Here is a 23155-nt window from a genome sequence, read left to right on the forward strand (position 1 = left end):
TGGTAAATTTGTTTTTTAAAAACTCTTCTACATATACTTAATATTTTCAAAATATATAAAATTGAGATGAAAACAATAGCATCAAAAAATTTTAAATACTAAAATGTATTTTGATTAACAAACTCCTAAATTCAATTAACAACAGGTAATATGGTAGAGTTCAATTTTTAACATACACCAATCAACGAGCAAAGATGATGCGTTAAGGGATGGGGAGTTTAACAACTTTTATTTAACCCCACAGTAGCTTTAAATAGCATTCTGAACTCCCTAAAGAAAACGAATGATGACTATGAATAGTAAACAAACAAATAATGTAGCAAGAAATGATATCAAACCTTATAAAAGGCCTGAAGATCCCCAATAGGAGGTGAAACTGTTAGGTAATCTGGAAATTTATCTTGCAGGTGAGCGATGAGCATGCCAAACTGGGTCCCCCAATCTCCCAAATGGTTTAATCTAAGACCAATCAGAGAACACAAAACCATTTAAAAATGATAAACATTTTCACATTAAATTAGAGGAATTACACTCCACTAGGAACCGCTAACACTTAAGTGTCAGTATATCACATTTAGTAATATCATTCACCCAGTTGTTTCCTCAACTGGTCTGCAAACTCCTGGAGAGGCAAAGGCAAAGTCTGTTACCTTTGGCAATGTGTACCCAGGACCAGCAGGCCTCCAGGATTTGCTAATGCAGGAAGTTCCTATCAACGGAGTGTGATCTGTTTATTGTGTAGTTAACTGGGATAATGACAGTTATTACCACAATTTTATGAAAATTTAACTTTTCAACCAATTATCTTAGTGCAAGTTAGACCAGTGGACTTCAAATGTCAATGGATGAAATTCTTCAAAATATATGTCAACCCACAGTTAAAACGTCCATACTACCTAAAGCAATGTACACATTCAATGCAATCTCAATCAGAATCTCAATTACATTCTTCATGGAAATAGAACAAAGAATCCTAAAACTCACATGGGGCAATAAAAGACCCTGAACAGCTAAAGCAATCCTGAGAAAAAAGAACAAAGCTGGAAGCATCACAATTCCAGACTTGAAAATACACTACAAAGCCATAGTGATCAACACAGCATGGTACTGGTATAAAAAGAGACACATGGATCAGTGGAACAGAATTGAAAGCCCAGAAGTAAAACCACCATCTACGCACAGCTAATCTTTGACAAAGGAGCTAAGAACATACAATGGAGAGAATCTCTTCAATAAATGGTGTTGGGAAAACTGGACAGCCACAGGCAAAAAACTGAAAGTAGACCATTATCTTCCACCATACACAAAAATTAACTCAAAATGGATTAAAGACTTGAACGTAAGACGTGAAACCATAAAACTCCCAGAAGAAAATACAGGCAGCACACTCTTTGACATTGGTATTAGAAGGGTCTTTTCGAATACCATGTCTACTCAGGCAAGGGACACAAAAGAAAAAAACAATGGGACTTTATCAGACTAAAGAGCTTCTGCAAGGCAAAGGAAACCAGGAACAAAACGAAAAGACAACCCACCAACTGGAAGACTTGCAAATCATATACCCAACAAGGAGTTAATCTCCAAAATATATAGAGAACTCATACAATTCAACAACAAAACAGCAACCAACCTGATCAAAAAATGGGCAAAGGATATGAACAGACATTTTTCCAAAGAGGATATACTGATGGCCAATAGGCACGTGAAAAGATGTTCAACATCACCAATCATTAGGGAAATGCAAATCAAAAGTACAATGAGATATCACCTTACACCTGTTAGAATGGTTGCAATTACCAAGACAAAAAATAACAAATGCTGGAGAGGATGTGGAGAAAAGAGAACCCTCATACACTGCTAGTGGGAATGCAAACTGGTGCAGCTACTATGGAAAACAGTGAAGATTTCCCCCAAAATTAAAAATAGTAACACTATACGACTCAGCTATCCCACTACTGGGTATTTATCCAAAGAACTTGAAATCAACAATTCAAAGAGACTTATGCACCCCTATGTTCACTGCAGTATCATGCACAATAGACAACAGACAAGCAACCCAAGTGCCCATCAACTGATTAACGGATAAAGAAGATGTGGTGTATTTATACAATGGAACACTACTCAGCCATCAAAAAAAAAGACAAAATCATCCCATTTGCAACATGGATGGACCTTGAGGAGAAATAACCCAGACAAAGAAAGACAAAAACTGTATGATTTCACTCATATGTGGAAGATAAACAAACACATGGACAAAGAGAACAGATCAGTGGTTATCAGAGGGGAAGGAGGTCGGGGGATAAGCATAAGGGGTAAAGTGGCACATTTATATGGTGACTGACAAATATGCACAACTGAAATTTCACAATCTTATAAACTATTACCACCTCAATCAAAAAAAAAAAGTCAATCCAACCACTTCTTATCCCTTACTGCTTTTAACTCATCTCAAACTACCAGACTGGGGCCAGCCCCGTGGCCTAGTGGTTAAGTTCGGCATGCTCCGCTTTGGCAGCCCAGGTTCAGTTCCTGGGCGTGGACCTACACCAGTGTCAGTAGCCATGCTTTGGCAGTGACCCACAAAGTAAACAGAGGAAGACTGGCACAGATGTTGTTAGCTCAGGGCAAATCTTCCTCAAGTGAAAAGAGAAAGACTGGCAACACATTTTAGCTCAGGGCAAATCTTCCTCAGCAAAAAATAAAATAAAATTCTTAAAAAAACCAAGAAAACAAAAATCCCCCCAAAAACTACCAGATCATCTATTAACTGGATTATTACAATAGTTTTCTATCTTATCATACATTGCTCTACTAATTAAAGACTCTCCAATAGCTTCCCATTACACTTACGAATAAAATCCCAATTTCCTACCATGGCCTCCAAGGTCCAGCACAATCTGTCTCTTGCCTACCTCATCCTCTACTAGAATATAAACCCCTGACACACAGGAGGCACTGAAGAAATACTTGTGAAATGAACTGGGGAGCCTCTTGCTTGGTTCCACCCCTAGGGAGTCTAAAAAGTTACTAGTTCAGAGGAGTGGCCCAAGACATAATTTATTTAAAAAGCCTACTGGGTGATTAAAGCAGAACCACACTTATGAATCATTGATTTAGTCAAAGATTCTTCTCAAGTGACATTTTTCATTTTCTACAGAAATCTCCAAAGGCAAGAAAAAGAGTACCTACCTTAGCACATCATATCCTGCAAATTCAAAGAGGCGGCACATGCTCTCTCCTATGATAGTTGACCTGAGATGGCCTACATGCATCTCTTTAGCTATGTTGGGAGAGGAAAAGTCAACTACCACCTAGGATGGACAATAAGAGATTTTTTATAGACAACAATATTGTACTATAGATATGTAATGTGATAAATATAGCTACAAAGGTAATCATATTACAATATATAAATGTATTGAAGTAACATGTTCATCTTAAATTTATACAATGTTATGTCAAATATATTCAATTAAAAAAAGATTTTTAAAAGGGATACACACATTTTATTCTGCTAGCACATTCATTAATAACATATTTAGAAATAAACTCAGACAAACAGGAGTTTGGGTTATAATTCAACTGTGTTAGGTTTACGTTTTCTTTTTCTTCTTCTTCTTCTTCTCCCCAAAGCTCCCCAGTACATAGCTATATATTATAGTTGTAGGTCCTTCTGGTTGTGCTATGTGGGATGTGACCTCAGCATGGCTGGACGAGTGGTGCCAGGTCCATGCCCAGGATTTGAACTGCAAACCCTAGGCCACTGAAGCGGAGTGCATGAACTTAATCACTAGGCCAAGGGGTCGGCCCCTGTGTTAGCTTTTCTGATGAATCTACTCGTCCATTATTAGCTGAAAAAGAATCTAATTCGTTTAGACAAATTATCTATCCTCGATTTGAGCACAACCTCCTAAATATCAGCTGGCTACCTCAAATCCTTGTGGAATAAAGTGAAAAGAAAAATCACATTATAACAAGCAAGACCTAGGAGAAAGGCTACTTCACAGTTATGTTCAAACTCTCAAATATTATTAATGATTAAATCTCAACATAAAAAGCAAAAGCCATTTCCAGTTACAATGATTAAATCTCAATATAAAAACAAAAGCCATTCCATACAGTTCTAAGGTATTAATATATCAGCTGAAAACTGTACACATACCTTTTTATTCTCTCCAAGGGCAGGGAGTTGAACACCATTCACCAGGAGACTGGTCAACTGTTCGGACACAAAGTCCTTTCTTAAGTGGACATTAATAAAACCTAATAAACAGCAGAGGAGAGAAAAAAAATTAAGACAGCCTCCTATCTTAAAGGATTGATCACTCCCAAAGACTTTCTCAATTTCACTTATGCTGGCTCACCACTCTCCTGAAAGCTTCCTATTTAATTCAGGGCCCCTTCAGTCTCAGCAAATGATTTGTTCACCTCTTAACTGAAAACAGACGGCCCTTTCACCACAGACTTATCTGCCATTATCTATCTCCTTTTCGCTAACCAAAAACTGAATCACAGGGAGGTAAAGTAACTCATCCAAGATCAGGCAGCTACGTCTAGACTAAAACCTCAGTTTCCTAACTCTCAATCCAAGGTGCTTTCACCATCTTCTTCAGTACACAAGTTTTAACCCTACATTTATATTTAAAATGGCGTTCTTTTTTTTATTTCAAAAACCACTCAGCATCAATACAACTACTTAAGAAGGGTAACATTGTCATACCAGGACCAGCAATTTCAACTTTTTCAATACATTCATTGCCTGGGAGGTGTTTGGTAATGTTTTCGGCAATTTCTCTTGGATTAACTTTCTGTTCCTTGGATTTGAGCATCTGTAACACAATATAAAATGATTCATTACACAAGAATTTCAGCAGGTTACTTGCAAATGCACAAGTGACAAAGCACGAGATTTGTTTGACATGAGACCCAACAAGGGCAGGAGCAGAGAAGTCCAATGACCTTGTAAATGGCCAGATAAAGCATCAATCATCAAGTGCCAAGAGGAATACAAAAGTGCCAAAACCAGGTGATCTCCATTTCAAAATGAGTTGCCACACACATATATAACTTTTTTATGAAGACATAACAAAGTCTTATTTATGATGCCTGTTTCCAGGATATTTACATTTCTAATTTTTAAATCATAAAAGTGTGCAATATTCAGACTTGAGTAATAAATATTGCCCTAATAAACTTAACCCCAATGTAGACACAAAAACTATATAGAAAAAAATCTGGACTCTTTAGATTAATTCTTTCAATTCAACAAAGAAAGGAAAGCAAAAAGTCCCAAACCAGGGGCAATTAACCACAAACACATTAGATAATGTAGCCATTAAAAACAGGGAATTCCTCTAACTAAAAGTGAAATATGTAAGCCCGCCTCAAAGACACCGCAGCTGCATCAAACACCTGGTGGGAATGCCGAATGGTAAATGGCTAACTTTTAATCCCTCATCTTCCAGCCCTCACCAGTGACACACAGCAATCCTGGACACAACAGGAGGGAAGGACTAAAACAAAACAGTACAAACTATTGCCCTTAAATATTAAGAGTACATGTAAAATTTAACTAAATATTCAAATTTCTGCTTTTTAAAAATTAAAACATACATTTTCCTTTCTCAAGTTTTTTAGAATTGTGGAAAATGTTCTTTTCATTGAACATACAACTTGCCATTATTTATGTAAACGGTAATGATGATGATAATGCCCAAGAAAATCAAACCACAAAGAAAGCTTCTTAATATAATCACCTGAGAGATACCCATAGCACTATTACACTGATAGTCCCCAAACTTGGGCTGTTGACTTGGTGTCACTATCAGAGGAGGATTTTCTAAATCTGGATATGCAGCCTTAATGGCACAACCAAAGACCTCTTGCAGGCGGCTATTGATGTTAATCATAGTTGGTCTGTTCCTTTCTGCTTGAAGACTCTGTAAGAAAAGAACAGAAATATGTCAATACTGAATTATCATACACAATTTTCCCAACTATTTTGAGAAACCTTCAAATGTCCTGAGAAGAGCTAAAAGGTAACATACACTCATAATGCAATGCTCTCCTATCTGGCATATGTTGAGATACGTAATAGCACAAGTTTATCCCATAGCGTCTAAGACATAAATGGGAAATGCCCTGAGTTCCTTCTTTCTATAGTTATTTTATCAGAACAGACACTAGGAGTAGGGAGTAGAAAGGGCTGACCAAATCTTCTTCTCAGCTGAAATAAAGCAGTGAGAAAACAGTATAAAAATCAGTCCTAAACAACTTCATATCAAATGCTGGAAGTGAAAATTTTATGGACAAAAACAAATAAAAAACGTATTCTTTCCATTAAAATGATGACTTCTTCAAGGCATGAAATGAAAGGGAGAAAATATATAGATAGGTAATGTAAACATATCAGAAAAATGAGTTGTTTTATCTTACCATTAAATAATCCCATGTTGCACTATTCCTACCTCATATTCCTCATTTCCTTTGAAGTGGAATATATTCATTTAAGATGGTGTACAACTTATTACCTCTATTATTGCACTTATACCTTCTCAAAATTATTTGCCTCCACCACCAGAATTTTGAATGCATGGAAAATGTCTTATTCTTGCTTCTGCCTCTGGCACTTAGCACTGTACGTGGCATGTAGCAGGTCAAGAAATGGTGACTGGACACACACACTTTTAACGGAACACAAATGGAAATGCTACCTACACACTAACAACAATTTTATCCTAATCAAATCAATAACATTTAATGGCAACAATAATGAAAGCTATTAGGGTAGTACTGTGTCAAGAACTGAGCCAAGGGGCTGGCCTGATGGCGCAGCGGTTAAGCACACACGTTCCGCTTCTCAGTGGCCTGGGGTTCGCCAGTTCAGATCCTGGGTGCGGACATGGCACCACTTGGCAAAAGCCATGCTGTGGTAGGCATCCCACGTATGAAATAGAGGAAGATGAGCACGGATGTTAGCTCAGGGTCCGTCTTCGTCAGCAAAAAGAGGAGGATTGGCAGTAGCTAGCTCAGGGCTAATCTTCCTCCAAAAAAAAAAAAAAAAAAAGAACTGAGCCAACTGCTTTATCTATATGCATTATCTCACTTCATCTACACAACAGAAATTGAGTTTATTACTATTAGCACTATTTCCATGTGGGCTAGAAATTAAGTAATGTGCCAAAGATAACAAATGTTAAGTGGCAAAGTCAGGATTCAAACTCAGTACTATTGGAATGGCAAATCCAAGTTGTATGATTGTCACCCTCCTCGACCATATGGAAGAAATTACCTTCTTAAGCTCACTAACTAAAAACTTAAATCAGTTTTTTAATCAATAATCAATTCCCCCCTGTAGTGACACACTCAAAAAAGGGGAAGATATGCTTTTGTGCAATCTAAAGACTTCCAATAGCAAATACTAATGTTATTTAGATATGATCCTAAGACTCAAAACCTACTCTAAATAAACCTCAATCTTTGTACGTTTAAAGTATTAAAAGAAACAACAGGCCCCAAATGGAGTCACCTGTGCTAAGTCCCCGACAGCAAATCAAGACTTAATATTTAACTTAATTGCAGTTTCAGCCTCTCCCAGGAAGATCACCTTTACCTAGCCAATCTGGAATTACTGGATCAGCAGTAGTGAGGTAATCTGCAGGACAGACCCCAGCCCTTCCACCAAAGAAAGCTGACCTTACCTGAAACAATCCACTCTTTGTTAGAAACTTCCTTTTTCTGCTCACTTCTGTCTATAAAAGTCTTCTGTTTTGTATAGCTCCTTGGAGCTCCTTTCAATTTGCTAGATGGAATGCTGCCCAGTTCATGAATCACAGAATAAAGCCAAGTAGATCTTTAAATTTACTCGGTTGAACTTTGTTTAACAAGGATGGGGTACCAGTACGTACGTGTGTATATATGTAAACACACATATATGAATCCATTGTTCTTGATTTCTGCACCATGCAATTTAGTATTTGATTATAATTAACTTAAGACTTCTCCCCAACCTGTTTCCTACATGCAAGTCTTCTCTCCCCAAAAATGGAAAGCTCCATGCAGTTAAGAAATATTACATATGGCACAAGAATCTCTGCTATAACTCAATATAACTATTCTGAAACATCTCACATTATGCAAAAAATTACATCCTAAAAAACAGCAGATCTTATGAGAAAATCAGCATCTGAAACAGATTGCTCAAAATCTACATAATTTTGTAACAACAGCACTATCACAATAGCAATTTTAAAATCATTACTGTTAGAAAGGCATCTGTAATTCCTAATGAGTACTAGATAAATAAGACTTTACCTTACAAGAAGATAGGAACAGCTCAACGGGAGGGGGTACGAGGAAGAACTGAGACTGAATTAATGAAAACAAGGGTAAAATGCCTCTGAGACAACCATCTAATAAGTTAGGGAATGTGGCCAAAGCGAGCCGGGGAGGAAGATAGGCCAGATGGGTGTCCCACAGTACTTTTTTCTTCTGTGGCTTGCTGTTTTCTGTTGTGTCTGTGTACCTTGTGTCCAGGGGCTATTACTCACTAGGCAAAATATCTGTGAAAAAAACCAATGTGCTGTCCACATTACACTGACAGCATTCTCCTATTTACACATTAGAGCTAATCTGTCATTACAGATGCGTATTAGAATACACTGTAATAAACAGTTTATGCACCTAAAAAAATACACTGTACTTCCTTTTCTATCTTTTCCTCACAGCCTTCAGCACATATTAGGCATATAATAACACTTTTGAATTGAAATAAATATAATAGAGAAAGGAGTACAAATAAGCGCAGAATGAATGAGTTAATGAGAAAGGTGAAATATTTTTGAGAAGATTCCATTGAAAAGGAATTTTGTGATTTTAGAAGAATTAAAGACAAAAGCTATTTCAAGCAGAACAGAACACAAGAAGGTAATAAAAAGACTTCATGGGAGTGGAGCAGGCAAAGTATAAATGAATAAATGGGACCAGCTTTGGAAAAAAGATATAATGCCAGTGCAGCCTGGCTGAATGAAAGTAATACACACACATAGGAGAATAATTATGAAAGTGAGGTCATCCTCTAGGACGAGTCATCAGCAGACCTGAAAGGCAGGATAAAAAATTAAAACCCCAACCGAAGCAAGCTCAAGTTTTTGACATAACTGATAAACACTGTCAGATTATGAAGTCATTAAATAACAAATACAGCACAAGCTTCCCGGAAAAAAAAAAAGATCTCAAATATTAAGTGGAATAAAACCAAACAACCAAATATAACATTGTAAAATATAAAAATAAAACTGCAAAATAACCAACTTAGGGCAGGGAGGGACCATGGGTGTATTTTAAAATGTTTCCTTTTGATAGACACAATTATTTAACATTCAAAAATGTTGTTTTTCCAAAAGGCGCAGGCATAAACTGTTAAAAGGAAATGTCTTAACCCTCTTGAGGCCTTCTTTCAGCTGGCCACTCGTTCAGCATGCCGAAACCCTCCAAGCGGCCCTGCAAGGACAGGCCAGCTCCGCTCCTTCATCACTTGCACCGACCACTTAGTCCTAACTTGTCTAATGCCAGGAAAAGGATAGGGTTGCTTTCTTCTTCTTCCAAATTCCTCAGCGTATACTTTCAGAATCTTTCATGACAAGGGCTTTTAAAAAGATGCAATAATTCAAACTGCAGAATAAAACCAGAACCCAGAGTACTCACCTTTCGAAGGATATTCAGTCGATACTTTAATTTTAAATTTTCTTCCCGCAACTGCTCCAAATTTGGAGAAGCTTCCAAACAACCACAGTTTTTCAACTGATCAATTTCCGCAGTCAGAGACTTAATCTCTTTTTCCTATGAAAGAAAAGGCACTTTGGTTCAGTATGATCGATGACTTGCATGACATGACGGACGGTACCATAAACTTACTTCCTCACTTCCCCTCTCCACCAGGACACGGCAGACGTGATGGGAACGAAGAACTTTCCCTTTGATAAGTCGTGCTTTTCCTCTTCAAGGCTTTTGATGACATTAGGATATCATCCTTGATACGAAAAAATTAAGTGTGTGTTGGGGCAGAGAAAAAGGAGCTTAAAGCATATAATAGATGGGGCCGGCCCCATGGCCCAGTGGTTAAGTTCACACGCTCTGCTTCGGCGGCCCAGGGTTTCGCCAGAGCGAATTCTGGGTGTGGACACAGCACCGCTCATCAAGCCATGCTGAGGCAGTATCCCACATGCCACAACTAGAAGGACCCACAACTAAAAATACACAACTATGTACCAGGGGGCTTTGGGAGAAAAAGGAAAAATAAAATCTTAAAAAAAAAAAAAAGTATATAATGGGATAAGCCTCATATCCCTGCTTTCTTTGGCCTCGATAAACCACTCTGATTTAGTGAGCGTACTAGTTAAGGGTGACCAACCTGATTTTATTCCCCAATCTTATGACTTGGGGTTCTTCCAAAAAGCAAATGACTTTCGTCATATTTTAAAAAGCTCAGGTGTCTCTCTTTTGTCCTTTCTGGCACAAAAGGACTTTCCTATGTTTTTCCTCTTTGTTTCCAGTGTTTTAGGTCCTAGAACAAGCTTTTTACTGTAATACCTAAAACTGAAGACATGCCAATTTGGAAGGAAATAAAGCTTCCAACTTAACAGCATTACTAAGGGGAAGATTCCGCACTACAAATTTCAGAATGTTAACCAGGAGATAACTACAGCCAAACAAAAGTTGCCACAAATGAGCATATATTATGTTCTACGCACCGAGCTAAACACTTTTCAGAAATTCTCTCTGTAACTCTCATCACAACCACCGAGGAGGAACTAATATCCCCACACTGACAAATATACGGCTCAGAACCGGAAAGAACTTGCCAACTTACTCGACCAACTTTTATTCTGTGACTGCCGATTTAGCATGAAGCAGTTTCCTGGATACCAGGGTACTTACACTGCTTTCCTCCCACCCTCCCTACTGGACATAAAAGGTAATGGAACTGTCCCATTTCCACTTTTATGACCTGCCACTTCTCTCCCCACGAATACTGCAGGCAGAGAGCAATCTCCTCTTTGATGATGAACCACTCCATGGGTGGGCTTGTAGGACTCCTGTCGCCCAGTCTCACGGAGAGATCGGGGGGCCGGTTTGCAAACCAGGCCCCAGGGCTCCTGCTCTCAGCCCACTTCCCTTTGCTGGTGTCCCGCACCCCCGGGAGGGCGCCGCGTGTGCGGGGAAGGACTGGCAATCTGCGGAGACTGCACTGCACACGCTCGCCTCCAGCCCAGCAGATGCTGGTAGCGGGGGCTCTGAGAGACGGCGAGACCCTCCACTCTGCGGAACGTCACTGTCACCGGGCCTCGGAACGCTGGCTTCCTCCCCACGCATCCCTGCCACAGCGTCCCTGAGACAGTGTGCGCCTCCGTGGCAGCGAAGGCCGGGGTCTCGGGACCCCACTGCCCGCTCTGAGGGGAGCAGGGAGGTCCCCGCCTCGCTGCTGCCGCCCCGAGGCTGCTCGAGCTGGAGCCAGGGCCTCTCCCTCCCCCTCCAGGCCTTCCCGCTGGTCCCATGGGGTCCGACCTGCTGCAGCAGCCGCGCGGAGCACTGAGCCACCAACCCGTCCATCCTCCCGTCAGCGCCTCACACGCGAGGCGCCGGAAGCGGAAACAGCCAGCCCCGCCCGGAAGTGGAAGCCCTCCCCCGCCCCGCCTTCTCGGGGTCGACTGAGTGCCACGGCGCTGCTGCCTCCTGGCGGGATCCAGGCGATACTGCAGGGAGAAGCGGCGGGGAAGTCGGCCGGGATGGGGGCTGCAGCCCGTAGATGCGGATGTTGGGGCCAGGGCAGAGAGATTGAAGGGAAACGGAACAGAGCTGCTCTGTACTCGGACTGACTTGGACAGAGGCACTTACCGAGAGCCTCTGTCTCTCAAGAGCATCAGTTTGCCCCTCTGTGAAATGGGGGCACAACTAATAAAATCCATTCATTTATTCAACAAACATTTATTGTGCACATTAATATGCCAGACGCTATTCCAGGCGCTGGAGACACGTCAGACTTGTTTCTAGAGGTTACATTTTAGAGTTGAGATGTATTAAACGAAAAAGTAAATAACAATCTCAGTTTTAATTTCCAGAAAGATGATGCGGTAGAGTCATGCGTCAGCGAGGGACTCTCTGAGCGAGTGAATTTGAGTTAAACTCTCAAACAGCCAACCCAGAATGTTAAGTTCTGAGACGACAGGGACCGCGCCTGTTTTGTTCACTCTTCCCTATAGCCCCAGGACTTAAAGCAGCAGTCTCTAAAAGTTTTTGTTTCTGTGCCCCTGTAAAAGATTTTTTAAATGTGTACTCCAGTATAGATTTTTTATTTAATTTAATTAATTTTTTTTTTTGGTGAGGAAGATTGTCTCTGAGCTAACATCCATTGCCAATTTTCTCTTTTTTTTACTTGAGGAAGGTTAGCCTTGAGCTTGTTACTGCCCAAGGAGAGGGTTGTCTGCCTGATGCAAGACATGCCAATAGTCAAGAGACAAGGTGGTAAGAGAGAAAGGACTTTTTCTTGATGGCCGACTCATGTCTGAAAGAACCATCTTACAGAAGAAAGACTATAGGCCAGTTATACAGGGGGCTGGTCTTCGAGTTGGGGAGGCATCTGGTCTCTGGGTGGGAGCAGACATGTGGTGTTAGTTCATGACAGTCCTTTGTTTTACTGGATATGCATCAGAGACCGGAGCAAGGCCCTATACCCTGATCTTTCAGTTTCATTGATGGCAATCAGCACAGACTCTCTGCCCAGGGGCCATCACATTCCTAAGGCACTCAAAAGAACAAAGTTATCAACTTATAGCACCTGGGAGGGGCCATAAAATCTACAGAGCATGCCTAGGTTAGTTAATCAGAGGTCATTCAAAGTTACTATATGGTTTCTTTTCTACAATATGGCTTCCCTTATGCCAACCTTGTGTTGAGCTGGTATCAAGCTAACGTCTGTGCCAATCTTCTTCTATTTTGTATATGGGTCACCACCACAGCATGGCTGACAAGTGGTGTAGGTTTGCACCCGGGATCTGGACCTGAGAATTATGGAGCTGCAAATGTAGCTCATCCAATTTATGGCAAATGTCCATCACATTAATTAGTTAATTGGCAAAGCCAGTCCTCTTTGTTAAATCAAATAATCCATATCATATTTACTTAATTTTTTAAGATTTTATTTTTTCCTTTTTCTCCCCAAAGCCCCCCAGTACATAGTTGTATATTCTTCGTTGTGGGTCCTTCTAGTTGTAGCATGTGGGATGCTGCCTCAGTGTGGTTTGATGAGCAGTGCCATGTCCGTGCCCAGGATTCGAAGCAACGAAACACTGGGCCGCTTGCAGCGGAGCGCACAGACTCAACCACTTGGCCACGGGGCCAGCCCCCATATTTACTTAATTTTTTAAAAAAATTTAAAGTTTGCCTTTGTTCTTATTTTTAAACCAGATGCAAGTGTTACTATGTATCTCTGTGACACTTTCTGATTTCTCAAAGAAAGATGGATGGAGAGAGGGATAGACAAATCAATGGACAGATAGATCTCCACCTTCAAGATAAAGCAGGAGGTAAGGCCATGTTTTTACTAAGCTCCCTTTGCTTGGTGCTCGTGGAGCCACCCTCAGGAGAAATACATTCTTGAAATGTACCTTGTTCAGTTCCTGTCAGTTTATGTCCAGGGCAATGGGAGGGGTGTATATCTTTGCTTGTGGAAGGAGCATGTGAAAAAGAGAATTGGGTAACTGAGTTTGTAGGCAAATCCATGTAAGGAAGAGTATACATAAATTCAAGATCTGGAATGGATTCTCCTAATGTATCCAGGCCCACAGACTCCTTAGAATATCTTCCTACCCCGAGGTATATATAGCCCAGTTTGGAAGACCCTTCACCTAGAGCAGAGCTTCTTACATGCATTGCTCAAAACCTGCTTCTTAATTTAATGAATAGGAGGGTTCTAGGCAGAAAGGATAACAAATGCAAATGGTCTGAGGTAGGAGCTCAGTTTACTTGAAAACAGAAACCAGGTGGATTGGGTGTGAGCTGAGGTGGAGAGATTGGCCAAAGTGAAGTAGATAGGAATTTGTAAATCAAGGAAGGGGTTTTTAATTTTATTCTAAGCAAGATGGGAACCATTAGAGGGTTTCAATGGGATAATGGAGAAGTTTAATTTTTGTTTTTCAAAAGGGAGGTGTTATGGGCTGAATTGTATTCTCCCCAAATTCATATGTCCAAGTTCTAACCCCTAGTACCTCAGAATGCGACTGTATTTGGAGATAGGGTCTTCAAAGAGGTAATTAAGTTAAAATGAGATCATGAGGGTGGGGCCTGACTCAGTATGACAGTCCTTATAGGAAGAGATTAGGACACACACACACACACACACACAGAGGGAAGACCATGTGTAGACACAGGGAGAAGACTGCCATCTACAAGCCAAGGAGAGCGGCTTTAGAAATAACCAACCCCAGGGGCCAGCCCAGTGATGTAGTGGTTAAGTTTGCATACTCTACTTTGGTAGCCTGGGGATCACAGATTCAGATCCCGGGGGGTGGACCTATGCACTGCTCATTAAGCCATGCTGTGGTGGCATCCCATATATAAAATAGAGGAAAATTAACACAGATGTTAGCTCATGGCCAATCTTCCTCACAAAAAAAAGAAAAATAACCAACCTTGTCTGCTGATATTTTGATCTCAGACTTCTAGCCTCCAGGACTGTGAGAAAATAAATATGTTAAGCCCCCCAGTTTGTGGTACTTTGTTATGGCAGCCCTACCAAATGAACACAGGGGGCTTTGGAAGTGAGGGATAATGAACCAAAGTGGTAGCAGGAAAAAAATGGATGGGTTTATGATATCTTTGGGCAGTAGAACTGACAGGACTTGCTCTTGGACTAAGACTCCAAAAACAAAACATGGGGTATGAGAAACAGTGAGCTAAGTACGACCAGAAAGAAAGGAAGAAGGCTATGCGGAAGGAACAGATTTATTGGATCCTTGAGTCTGCCTTCTGGTAACAAAGTTTTAATGAGCCAGGTCCAATCATACTACTTGTTTCCATAGGGAATAATATTTACTTCACCATCACGTAAATGCTGTTGACTAGTTTTTAATTTTTTGAATCAACTCATAACAGGTGAAGCTCCACGATTGTTACAGAACTGCATGTAAATGTGATACTGCTATAAACTGTATAAAAAATACTAATGTAACTGACAAAAATTAGAAGGTGCTGCTGAAGAGAAAGGGAAAGTATGTGCCACAATTTTCTCATCTTTATGGTAGGGAGTGGAAAGATCTTGCCTGAAGATGATGAATAAAGAATAAAGGTCAGTTATTTAAAGTGGAAACCACCAGATTAACTGTTTTTAATTGGAGATTCCAGAGAGTGGGGGTGGCTTTTGTCTTATGTCCTTCTGTAGCCCTTGAGTTTTTTTTTTTTTTTACCGTATTAATCACTCACATAATAATTGAAAACAAATTATAAAAAAGAAAAGAGGGGGGGGCTGGCGCACTGGTTAGGTGTGCACGTTCTGCTCCCCATCTTCACACTAAGGCAGGAGGGGCTGACTCAGGCAGGAGGAAGCCGAAGAAAATTTGGGAGGCCTGAGAGGATTAAAGAACAGAGGTGGGCCTAGCTCAGCCCCAGAGCCCCCCCAACATTGCTTCCTTCTTTCACCCACTTAGTCATTCAACAGTCACCAGATCCCACGGCTTAGTACTGGGCACGGGGACACAGATGAATTAGACATAGTCCATAGTCCATAGTCCATGCCCACAAGGAGCTGACAACCTAGTCTAGTGGGAAAGAATCACATTAAAAACTCTTTAAGGAATAGGAAGATGTGTGGGTTTGCAGTGGTGGTTGGTAGTGGGTGTGATGGCCTGGCTGGTGGGTAGCGAGGAGAAAGCGTTTCTAGAAGTGATATTTGGGATGAAGTAGGGTGTTCCAGATGGAAAGGAGCATTCCAGGTGGAGAAAGGAAGGCTGCATCCTTGGCCCCAAGGCCAGATTGAAGGATAGGGCTCTAGGGTCAACATTTCCTCTGGCCTTCTGGGTGTGCCCTTGGGAGGAAGGAGAAATGGGTAGTGGGGGATGGTGGGGCAGTGTTACTGTCACCATTTCTGGACGCCTTTGACAGAACCAGAATGCACTGATCTGTCTTGTCTCTCTCCAGTCAGTAATAGGAGATGGCCAAGACTCAGGGGCGGTGCCAAGATAGAGAGGTTAGGCCTTGAACTAGGAGGAGGGGACTGCTGCTGCTGCGGCTGCTTTCTGCTGCCTCTTGCATTTTTAACCAGATCAGCAATTCTTAAGAGCATGGATGGAGAAAGGGAGGGGCCTATCAGAATTTCCAGATGAAGGGGATGTGTTAGAAAAAATTATATTCCATATTGTGATTTTATATTGGGGGGGATACCATTGTTTTATTAATACAAATTAGAGCAGATATAAGATTTTTAAAATGGGCAGAGGGATTACACTGAAGACACAGTGATAACTAAGGAAGGGCATGCAGATGTAGGAGAACACGTCAGGATGGGACGGCAGTGGAAGGAGTGAGAAATGCTGTCTCAGATACACCAGGTTGACCTCATGTGCCAGCCCATCCAGGCAGCTCTTACTGAGGCCATCAGATGGCAGGAGGGGTAGAGACGATCCCAAACAGTGCCTGAACATTACTGCTCCTTTTCCTTAGCTACCAGGGGCTCACAGTTTACTTCTGGAAAGCCACAGCTCCTGGGCCTGCTTTCTTCATCTGTAAAATGGGAGACTGTGCTAGGCGACCCCTTAGGACCATTCTAGATATATTAACTCAATTTTTCCCAAATGTGTTTCCATCATCACTATTTTTGCCATTCCTTTGTGCCACTATATTAATTACATGATCTTTTTCTTTAAATTGATTCACTTTAACTTACTTATTCTCATCTGTGAATTCGTGAGTTTGATGTGCATGTTAATATATGAATATAATTATAAAAAAATTCACCTAGGTACCACCTAACATCTTCTCCTGTGCCTTACCTTGGGAAACAATACCTCAAGTCATTGGTTTTCAAGGCAGCCCTTCAAGAGGGTCGAAAACCACTGAAAAGTGTTAGCCCATATTTGTGTTGCTACTTAGCAGGAACTGAAATTAGAACTTCAGTCCTAGCCTAATTCATTCACTGAACACTGCCTGAGGGTCTGCCATCCGTCGGGGACTCCTCTGACCCTGGGGCTAAGATAGTGAACAAGACGTGCATGATGCCTGCCCTGTGTCTCCAACATTCTCATCAACAGAGACAAAATAAAAAAAAAATCAGATACATAAATGCAAGTTGTAAAAAGCACTACAATGCCAAGTGATGTCCTTTAGTTCCTTCTGATTAGCTTCATGTATATTTACAGTTGCTTGTAAACTTACAACTTATGTTCTAAATAAATTCATTCAGTCCCAAGCGCCCTGGGAGAAGCCTTACTAATGGTGTAGGATTGGGGGCTGGCCTGGTGGCGCAGCGGTTAAGTGTGCACGTTCCGCTTTGGCAGCCCAGGGTTCACCAGTTTGGATTCCTGGTGTGGACATGGCACCACTTGGCATGCCATGCTGTGGCAGGTGTCCCACATATAAAGTAGAGGAAGATGGGCATGGATGTTAGCTCAGGGCCAGGCTTCCTCAGCAAAAAGAGGAGGATTGGCAGCAGATGTTAGCTCAGGGCTAATCTTCCTCAAAAAAAACAAAACAAAACAAAAACTACTGGTGTAGGATAAGCTTTAGTTTAGTTATTCCCAGAAGCACCTAGAATATAATAACCAAAATATACTCCCTATTAGAATATAACAACTTTCCTATCACTCATTAACAACTTACATCTGTTCAGTACCTAAAGTGGATTATGTCCTTGAATCTTTGCGTCACTAACAGACGACAGAATGTGTGTTGAGAAGAAATATCTGAAAAGCACTTTTACAGTTTTACGTGGAGCTCTGATAGTGCATTTAAAAAACGTAGGCAGTAATTCACCGACAGATACTCTCACGCACGTGAAAGGATGGATGGACAAGGAGAGCAATTAGATGCTGTTTGTAAAAGCAAGAGATTGGCTAAAACATACATGTCCATCAATTAATTTTGGTACATCCATTCAGTGGAATACTACAAGGGTGTTAAAAAGAACGAAACAGCTTACAGATATCTTATTGAGAAAAGACAAGGAGCAGAACAGTACCTCTACTATGCACTTTTAGGCCAAAAAATAAGAATACACATATAAGACTGTATATGCATTGCCTGTCTCTGGAAGGATTTGTAAAAAACTGTCACTACAGGTTGTCTTTGGGGAGGGAATTAGCGAGTGGGGACAGAAGTATGAGGTTTTTTTTTTCCTTTTTCTCCCCAAAGCCCCCCGGTAGATAGTTGTGTATTTTCAGTGGTGGGTCCTTCTAGCTGTGGCATGTGGGACGCCACCTCAGCATGGCTTGATGAGCAGTGTGCCATGTCTGTGCCCAGGATTCAAAGCGGCGAAACCCTGGGCCGCTGAAGCGGAGCGTGTGAACTTAACCACTCGGCCATGGCACTGGTCCCAGTGAAGACGACTTTCTTGTCCCTGTGGTGAGGTGTCTTTAGGGCACACACTGAGTTTAATCCTAGTTCTACCACTTACCAGCTGTGTCATGTTGAGCAAGTAACTTAACCTCCCTGGGCCAGTTCCCCCGACTGTAAAACAGGAACGATCATGATAGTGATGAGGATTTTAGGCTGGTTAATTTTAAAACTGCAGATGAGAAGCAGGCTCCAAGGACTGGAGTTTGCTTGCCCTTTGTTAGGAAACATTTACGTTTGTAAGGGAAACCTCCGTCTGTAAAGATGCCTCCCTCTCTGTGCCAGGAAGAAGGCGGGATGGCCTTATCTCTGGAAACCCTTAATGGGGAAGGCAAGGACTTAAGTTGGTTACTGTCTGGCAACCTCGTGTAACTGACCCCCCCCTCCCCCGCCCAACATCCTCCTTTGTCTTTAGCTGAAGATAGTATTGAGGGTGGTGACTTCTGGCCTTTACTTAATCCGATTTGATTCTTATCTAAAAGTGGTGGGACCACCCAATAGCCAGACCCCACCTGCACTGATACCATTTTAACTTTTTTTTTTTTTTAAAGATTGGCACCTGGGCTAACAACTGTTGCCAATCATTTTTTTTTCCTGCTTTATCTCCCCAACTCCCCACCCCCCCCACCCCGTACATAGTTGTATATCTTAGTTACAGGTCCTTCTAGTTGTGGGATGTGGGATGCCCCCTCAACGTGGCCTGACAAGCGGTGCCATGTCTGCGCCCAGGATCCGGACCCTGTGCCGCCACAGCGGAGCGCATGAACTTAAGCACTCAGCCACGGAGCCGGGCCCCACCATTATAACTTTTTTACATATTCTTTCCTTTGTCTTGTAAAGAGATGGCTCACATACCTATGCCTTAAATTTAGCCTTACTCTCCACCCATGGCAGCAGCAGCTCCCCACGCCAGCAGCAGCTCTGACTGCCCATGGGTCCTGTCCCCATGCTATTCCACACTATTCTCTAAATAAAAGAGCACTACTGCCAGATCTTGAGAGTCCAAGAAATCTTTCTTTCGACTCCTCGGCTCACCGACCCCACATCAAGGTGAAACAGCCAGGTAAGGAATGTAGTGGGGAGGTGGGGGCAGAACCTCTGCAGCCAAGTGAAGGGGACTCCACTTCCCCCATTACCCCTCCCTCAATGCTCCTCAGTGGCCTGGGGAGGGCCATGCTTATTAGTGGTCCTGTGTGACTCTCCCATAGGACGTGGGGCCTCACCACTTTGCCTCCGCCTCTGCCTGGGCTTCATGCATGATACTAGTGGGTCCCACAAACTGCTGTGTGCATAAGACTTACAGTGGGGACATGGATAAAAGCAGGTCTCTGGGGCCATCCCAGCTGGAGGAGGGCTGGGTCAGTGGGTCTGGGGAGGGGTCCAGGAGTCCTTTATTTAACAAGCTGCTGCAAATGATTCTGATGTGGTTGGCAGTGCAACATACGCAGAAGAAAGTTACACAGGATGATGTCAGAGAAAGGAAGGAGGAAGAGATTTTACTTATTAAAGGCTGAATTCCCGTTGTCTGCAACAGCCCCAGCTGAGCAGTCATTTTCATCTAATGAGCCGATGAGTGGAGGGGAGGGCGAAGGCAAAAAACGTCACCTGGACTAGGGATGGGTGGGGAGAAAATGATAGGGAAGGGGAGAATCAAAAACCAGGGGAACACAGATGAAGTGAGGGGTGGAGGAAAAAGAGAGAGAGAGGAAATTTGTTCAGAAAGGCCACTTTATTGATGGAGATAAAACTGAAAGGAGTTTGCCATAGCCCTCCCTCACTCGCTTCAGTGGCTTCACTGGGCATCTGAGACCAGCACGGGCTGGGCTGCTCAGCCAGCTCTGCGCTGCCCGCTCCACGTCAGGCGGCCACATACAACACATCACAGCTCATGAAGATTCACGGAGGCACCTCAGAATCCCCCAAATGATTCCTGTGCATTTTTTTTTAATATTGTACAAAATATGTTAAGTAGGAAAGGTCAGCTGTGCTGTGACATCTATAGGACGTCCTTTTAGGATTACCGTCCCCAAAACATTACTTCTTATTGCAGTGAAACCTCTAGAAGGTAGAGCTGTACAAAAAAAAAAAAAAAAATCTAAATTTTAAGAAGAGCAGCAACTTAACACTGCTGTAGTTCATTTAAATTTTCTTTCTCAAAAATACATTCCTAAATATACAAACTATACAATCTTGTCATTTAATGCTGGTTTTTTGTTTTTTTTTTGTTGTTTTTTGTTTTTAATAATAATAGAACCCAAACTAAAAAAATCTGTTCGTCTTCAAACCAACGAGCACACTGGAGGACCTGTGTGTGTGCTCAATACCTTCATATAACACCACAGAAATAACTTTAGCCACAGTCTATGTTCACAGCGTGGTCAGTGGAACAAAGGAAATACTTTTCTGGCGATTAGACGTCGTCTGCAGAGAGGGCTGGGACATTCATCCGAGGCCGGGTGAAAAATGCCATCTTCTCCCTATAAAAGAGGCCAGCCCTTTAGAGCAGGGTTTTCTGATCTCACTTTGTGGATGTGAGGGGCAGGATCATTCCTTACTGTGGGGCTGTCCTGTGCGCTGTGGGATGTCGCACAGCATCCCTGGCCTCCACCTACCAGACGTCACTAGCAGTTCCCCCAACCCTCTTTCCAGTTGTGACAACCAAAAATGTCCCCAGACATTGCCAATGTCCCCGTGGGGCCCGCACCATCCCTGGCGGAGAACCACTGCTTTAGGGGACATCAGCAGGGCCAGCCACCTTCATTTCAGATCAAGGGCCTCTCCGAGTTTAAAAGGGCCCTCGGGCTACTTCCAGTGCTTGTTTCAGATTTTCAATTGGTTAAAAATTGAGATGTCCAAACATGGTTATACAAATTACAGTCTATTTTAAATGTTTATATGCCACCAATGTTTCTTAGCACATACACAACCATGAGTACCTTATCAGAGAGGCTATCTCAAGTCTAAAGGCAAGATCCTCTGTGAATGGGAGGCCCAGGCCAAATGGCATTTGGGGCCCTCCTGTGACATGCCTGGGTCCAGCACAACTAGAAAGCGCCTCCCTGGGATCCTGGCAGGCAGCAGGCAGAGCTAGGGAGGCCCGGTGAGAGCATCCATCACCCCCAGGCTTATTTATCATTCAGCCAATCCTCCTCAATTACCAGTGATGGAAACACTAAGAGGAAAGGCCGGAGCAGGTGGCTCATTCATTAAACAAGAGGATCTAACAAATTAGCTCGAGTTGTGTGGGGACTGATAAAGACAGCTGAGGGAAAGCACTGCACACACACCCCGCCAGGGACGGCTTGGCAGAGGATGCACATCTGTTACAGGGAGAGCTGGTGCTCTGCTAGAGAAGGGAGCAGGGGACGGGGAGCAGTAGGACTGAGAAAAGACGACTGAGGCTGGGGAGGCTGGGTGTAAAAGGGAAAAGGGGGCTGGCCAGGTGCCCATCACTTACCTGAAAGACTGCACTTCTGGGGGCTCCTTACAGCTCTGGCCTCGAAGCCTGTGCACATCCTTGGCGGCCGCCCTCATCATCTTGTCTGTCTGAAGCTCACCCTTGTGCTCTGCTCGGTCCATCTAGAGGGCAAAGCAAGCAATGCTGTGAGGCTGTGGAGAGTCCTTAGGGCCTCTAGAAATGGGTCAACCAAGGAGAACCTTCTGGCACAACTGAGGAGTCTATTGTAGACCAAAGGTCTGAGGTCACAGAACAGGTACCCTCACTCTTCCTGTTCCACTGAAGGATCGTTTTATTCAGAATGAGGAGGGGAAGTGATCCCCATCCTCTGTCAGAGTGGGCAGGTTTTCGGTGCCAGGGAACCCAACACCCGTGTGGACCTCTCGGAAGTAAGGAGATGAGGGCTGCCTGGAGAAACGTGTGCCACCTCATCTAGTCCTCAGGGCCACCTAGGAAAGTAGGTTTTACAATTACCTCTATTTTACAGATGAGGAAACTGAGGCTCAGGCAAGTTAAGAAATTTCTTCAATGTCAAACAATTAAAAAGTGGTAGAAACACAATGCCAAGTCATGCTCAAGGGCATTAGGTACATTACACCCCTTCCTCCTGATGTAAACCTATCTTTTGAGAAGAAACCACAGAGAGCCCTAAAATATCCATGTACCATAGACTTGAAAACACTGAACTAAGAATTTTGGTCTATGAAGCCATTATTTAAACGGCTATTTCGTAGAAGGTCATTATCAGGCAGTTATAGATGTCCTACATTTTTACTATTTGAAAGGTCAGGTTTTCTTAGCTTGTGTTTTCTTAAGGCAGGGCACATATGCACTTGTTTTCTTACCTCTTTTTGCCTTGGCTACCAGGAAGCTCAAAGATAAATGTAAACAGACAACCACAACTAGGTTAGGGATAAATTTATTTCCTTCTTTTCCTTAAAACTTTCTCTAATTTTCTACTTTCCCATAATGCTGTTTATATCCCTGTTATAAGAATCCCTGTTATAAGAATACAGGGTGTAAATAATAAACTAGAAAGGAAGATTTCTGCAATTTCTGAACTGCCAAAGTCAATTTGAAGATCCAACATTCATCCTG

The 23155-nt window shown here is 42.3% G+C and overlaps 2 protein-coding genes across 4 annotated transcripts in view; both read right to left on the minus strand.

Moving 5' to 3' along the window:
• RARS1 (arginyl-tRNA synthetase 1) overlaps window positions 1-11673 on the minus strand; it is a 29049-nt gene extending 17376 nt beyond the window's left edge. The window contains exons 1-7 of the mRNA XM_001503271.6: window positions 11566-11673; window positions 9706-9840; window positions 5757-5939; window positions 4721-4829; window positions 4163-4263; window positions 3190-3311; window positions 339-459 (exon numbers count right to left, since the gene is read on the minus strand). Of these exons, the coding sequence (XP_001503321.1) occupies window positions 339-459; window positions 3190-3311; window positions 4163-4263; window positions 4721-4829; window positions 5757-5939; window positions 9706-9840; window positions 11566-11610 (816 nt within the window). The 5' untranslated portion in view covers window positions 11611-11673. The remainder of the gene's footprint in view (window positions 1-338; window positions 460-3189; window positions 3312-4162; window positions 4264-4720; window positions 4830-5756; window positions 5940-9705; window positions 9841-11565) is intronic.
• An 8637-nt stretch (window positions 11674-20310) lies between these two features.
• WWC1 (WW and C2 domain containing 1) overlaps window positions 20311-23155 on the minus strand; it is a 156690-nt gene continuing 153845 nt past the window's right edge. For all 3 annotated transcript variants that reach the window (XM_001500197.6, XM_070232928.1, XM_070232927.1), the window contains exons 22-23: window positions 22058-22179; window positions 20311-21077 (exon numbers count right to left, since the gene is read on the minus strand). In XM_001500197.6, the coding sequence (XP_001500247.3) occupies window positions 21011-21077; window positions 22058-22179 (189 nt within the window). In that variant the 3' untranslated portion in view covers window positions 20311-21010. The remainder of the gene's footprint in view (window positions 21078-22057; window positions 22180-23155) is intronic.

The sequence above is a fragment of the Equus caballus genome, chromosome 14 (genome assembly GCF_041296265.1).
Source record: "Equus caballus isolate H_3958 breed thoroughbred chromosome 14, TB-T2T, whole genome shotgun sequence".
Taxonomy (NCBI): Eukaryota; Metazoa; Chordata; class Mammalia; order Perissodactyla; family Equidae; genus Equus; species Equus caballus.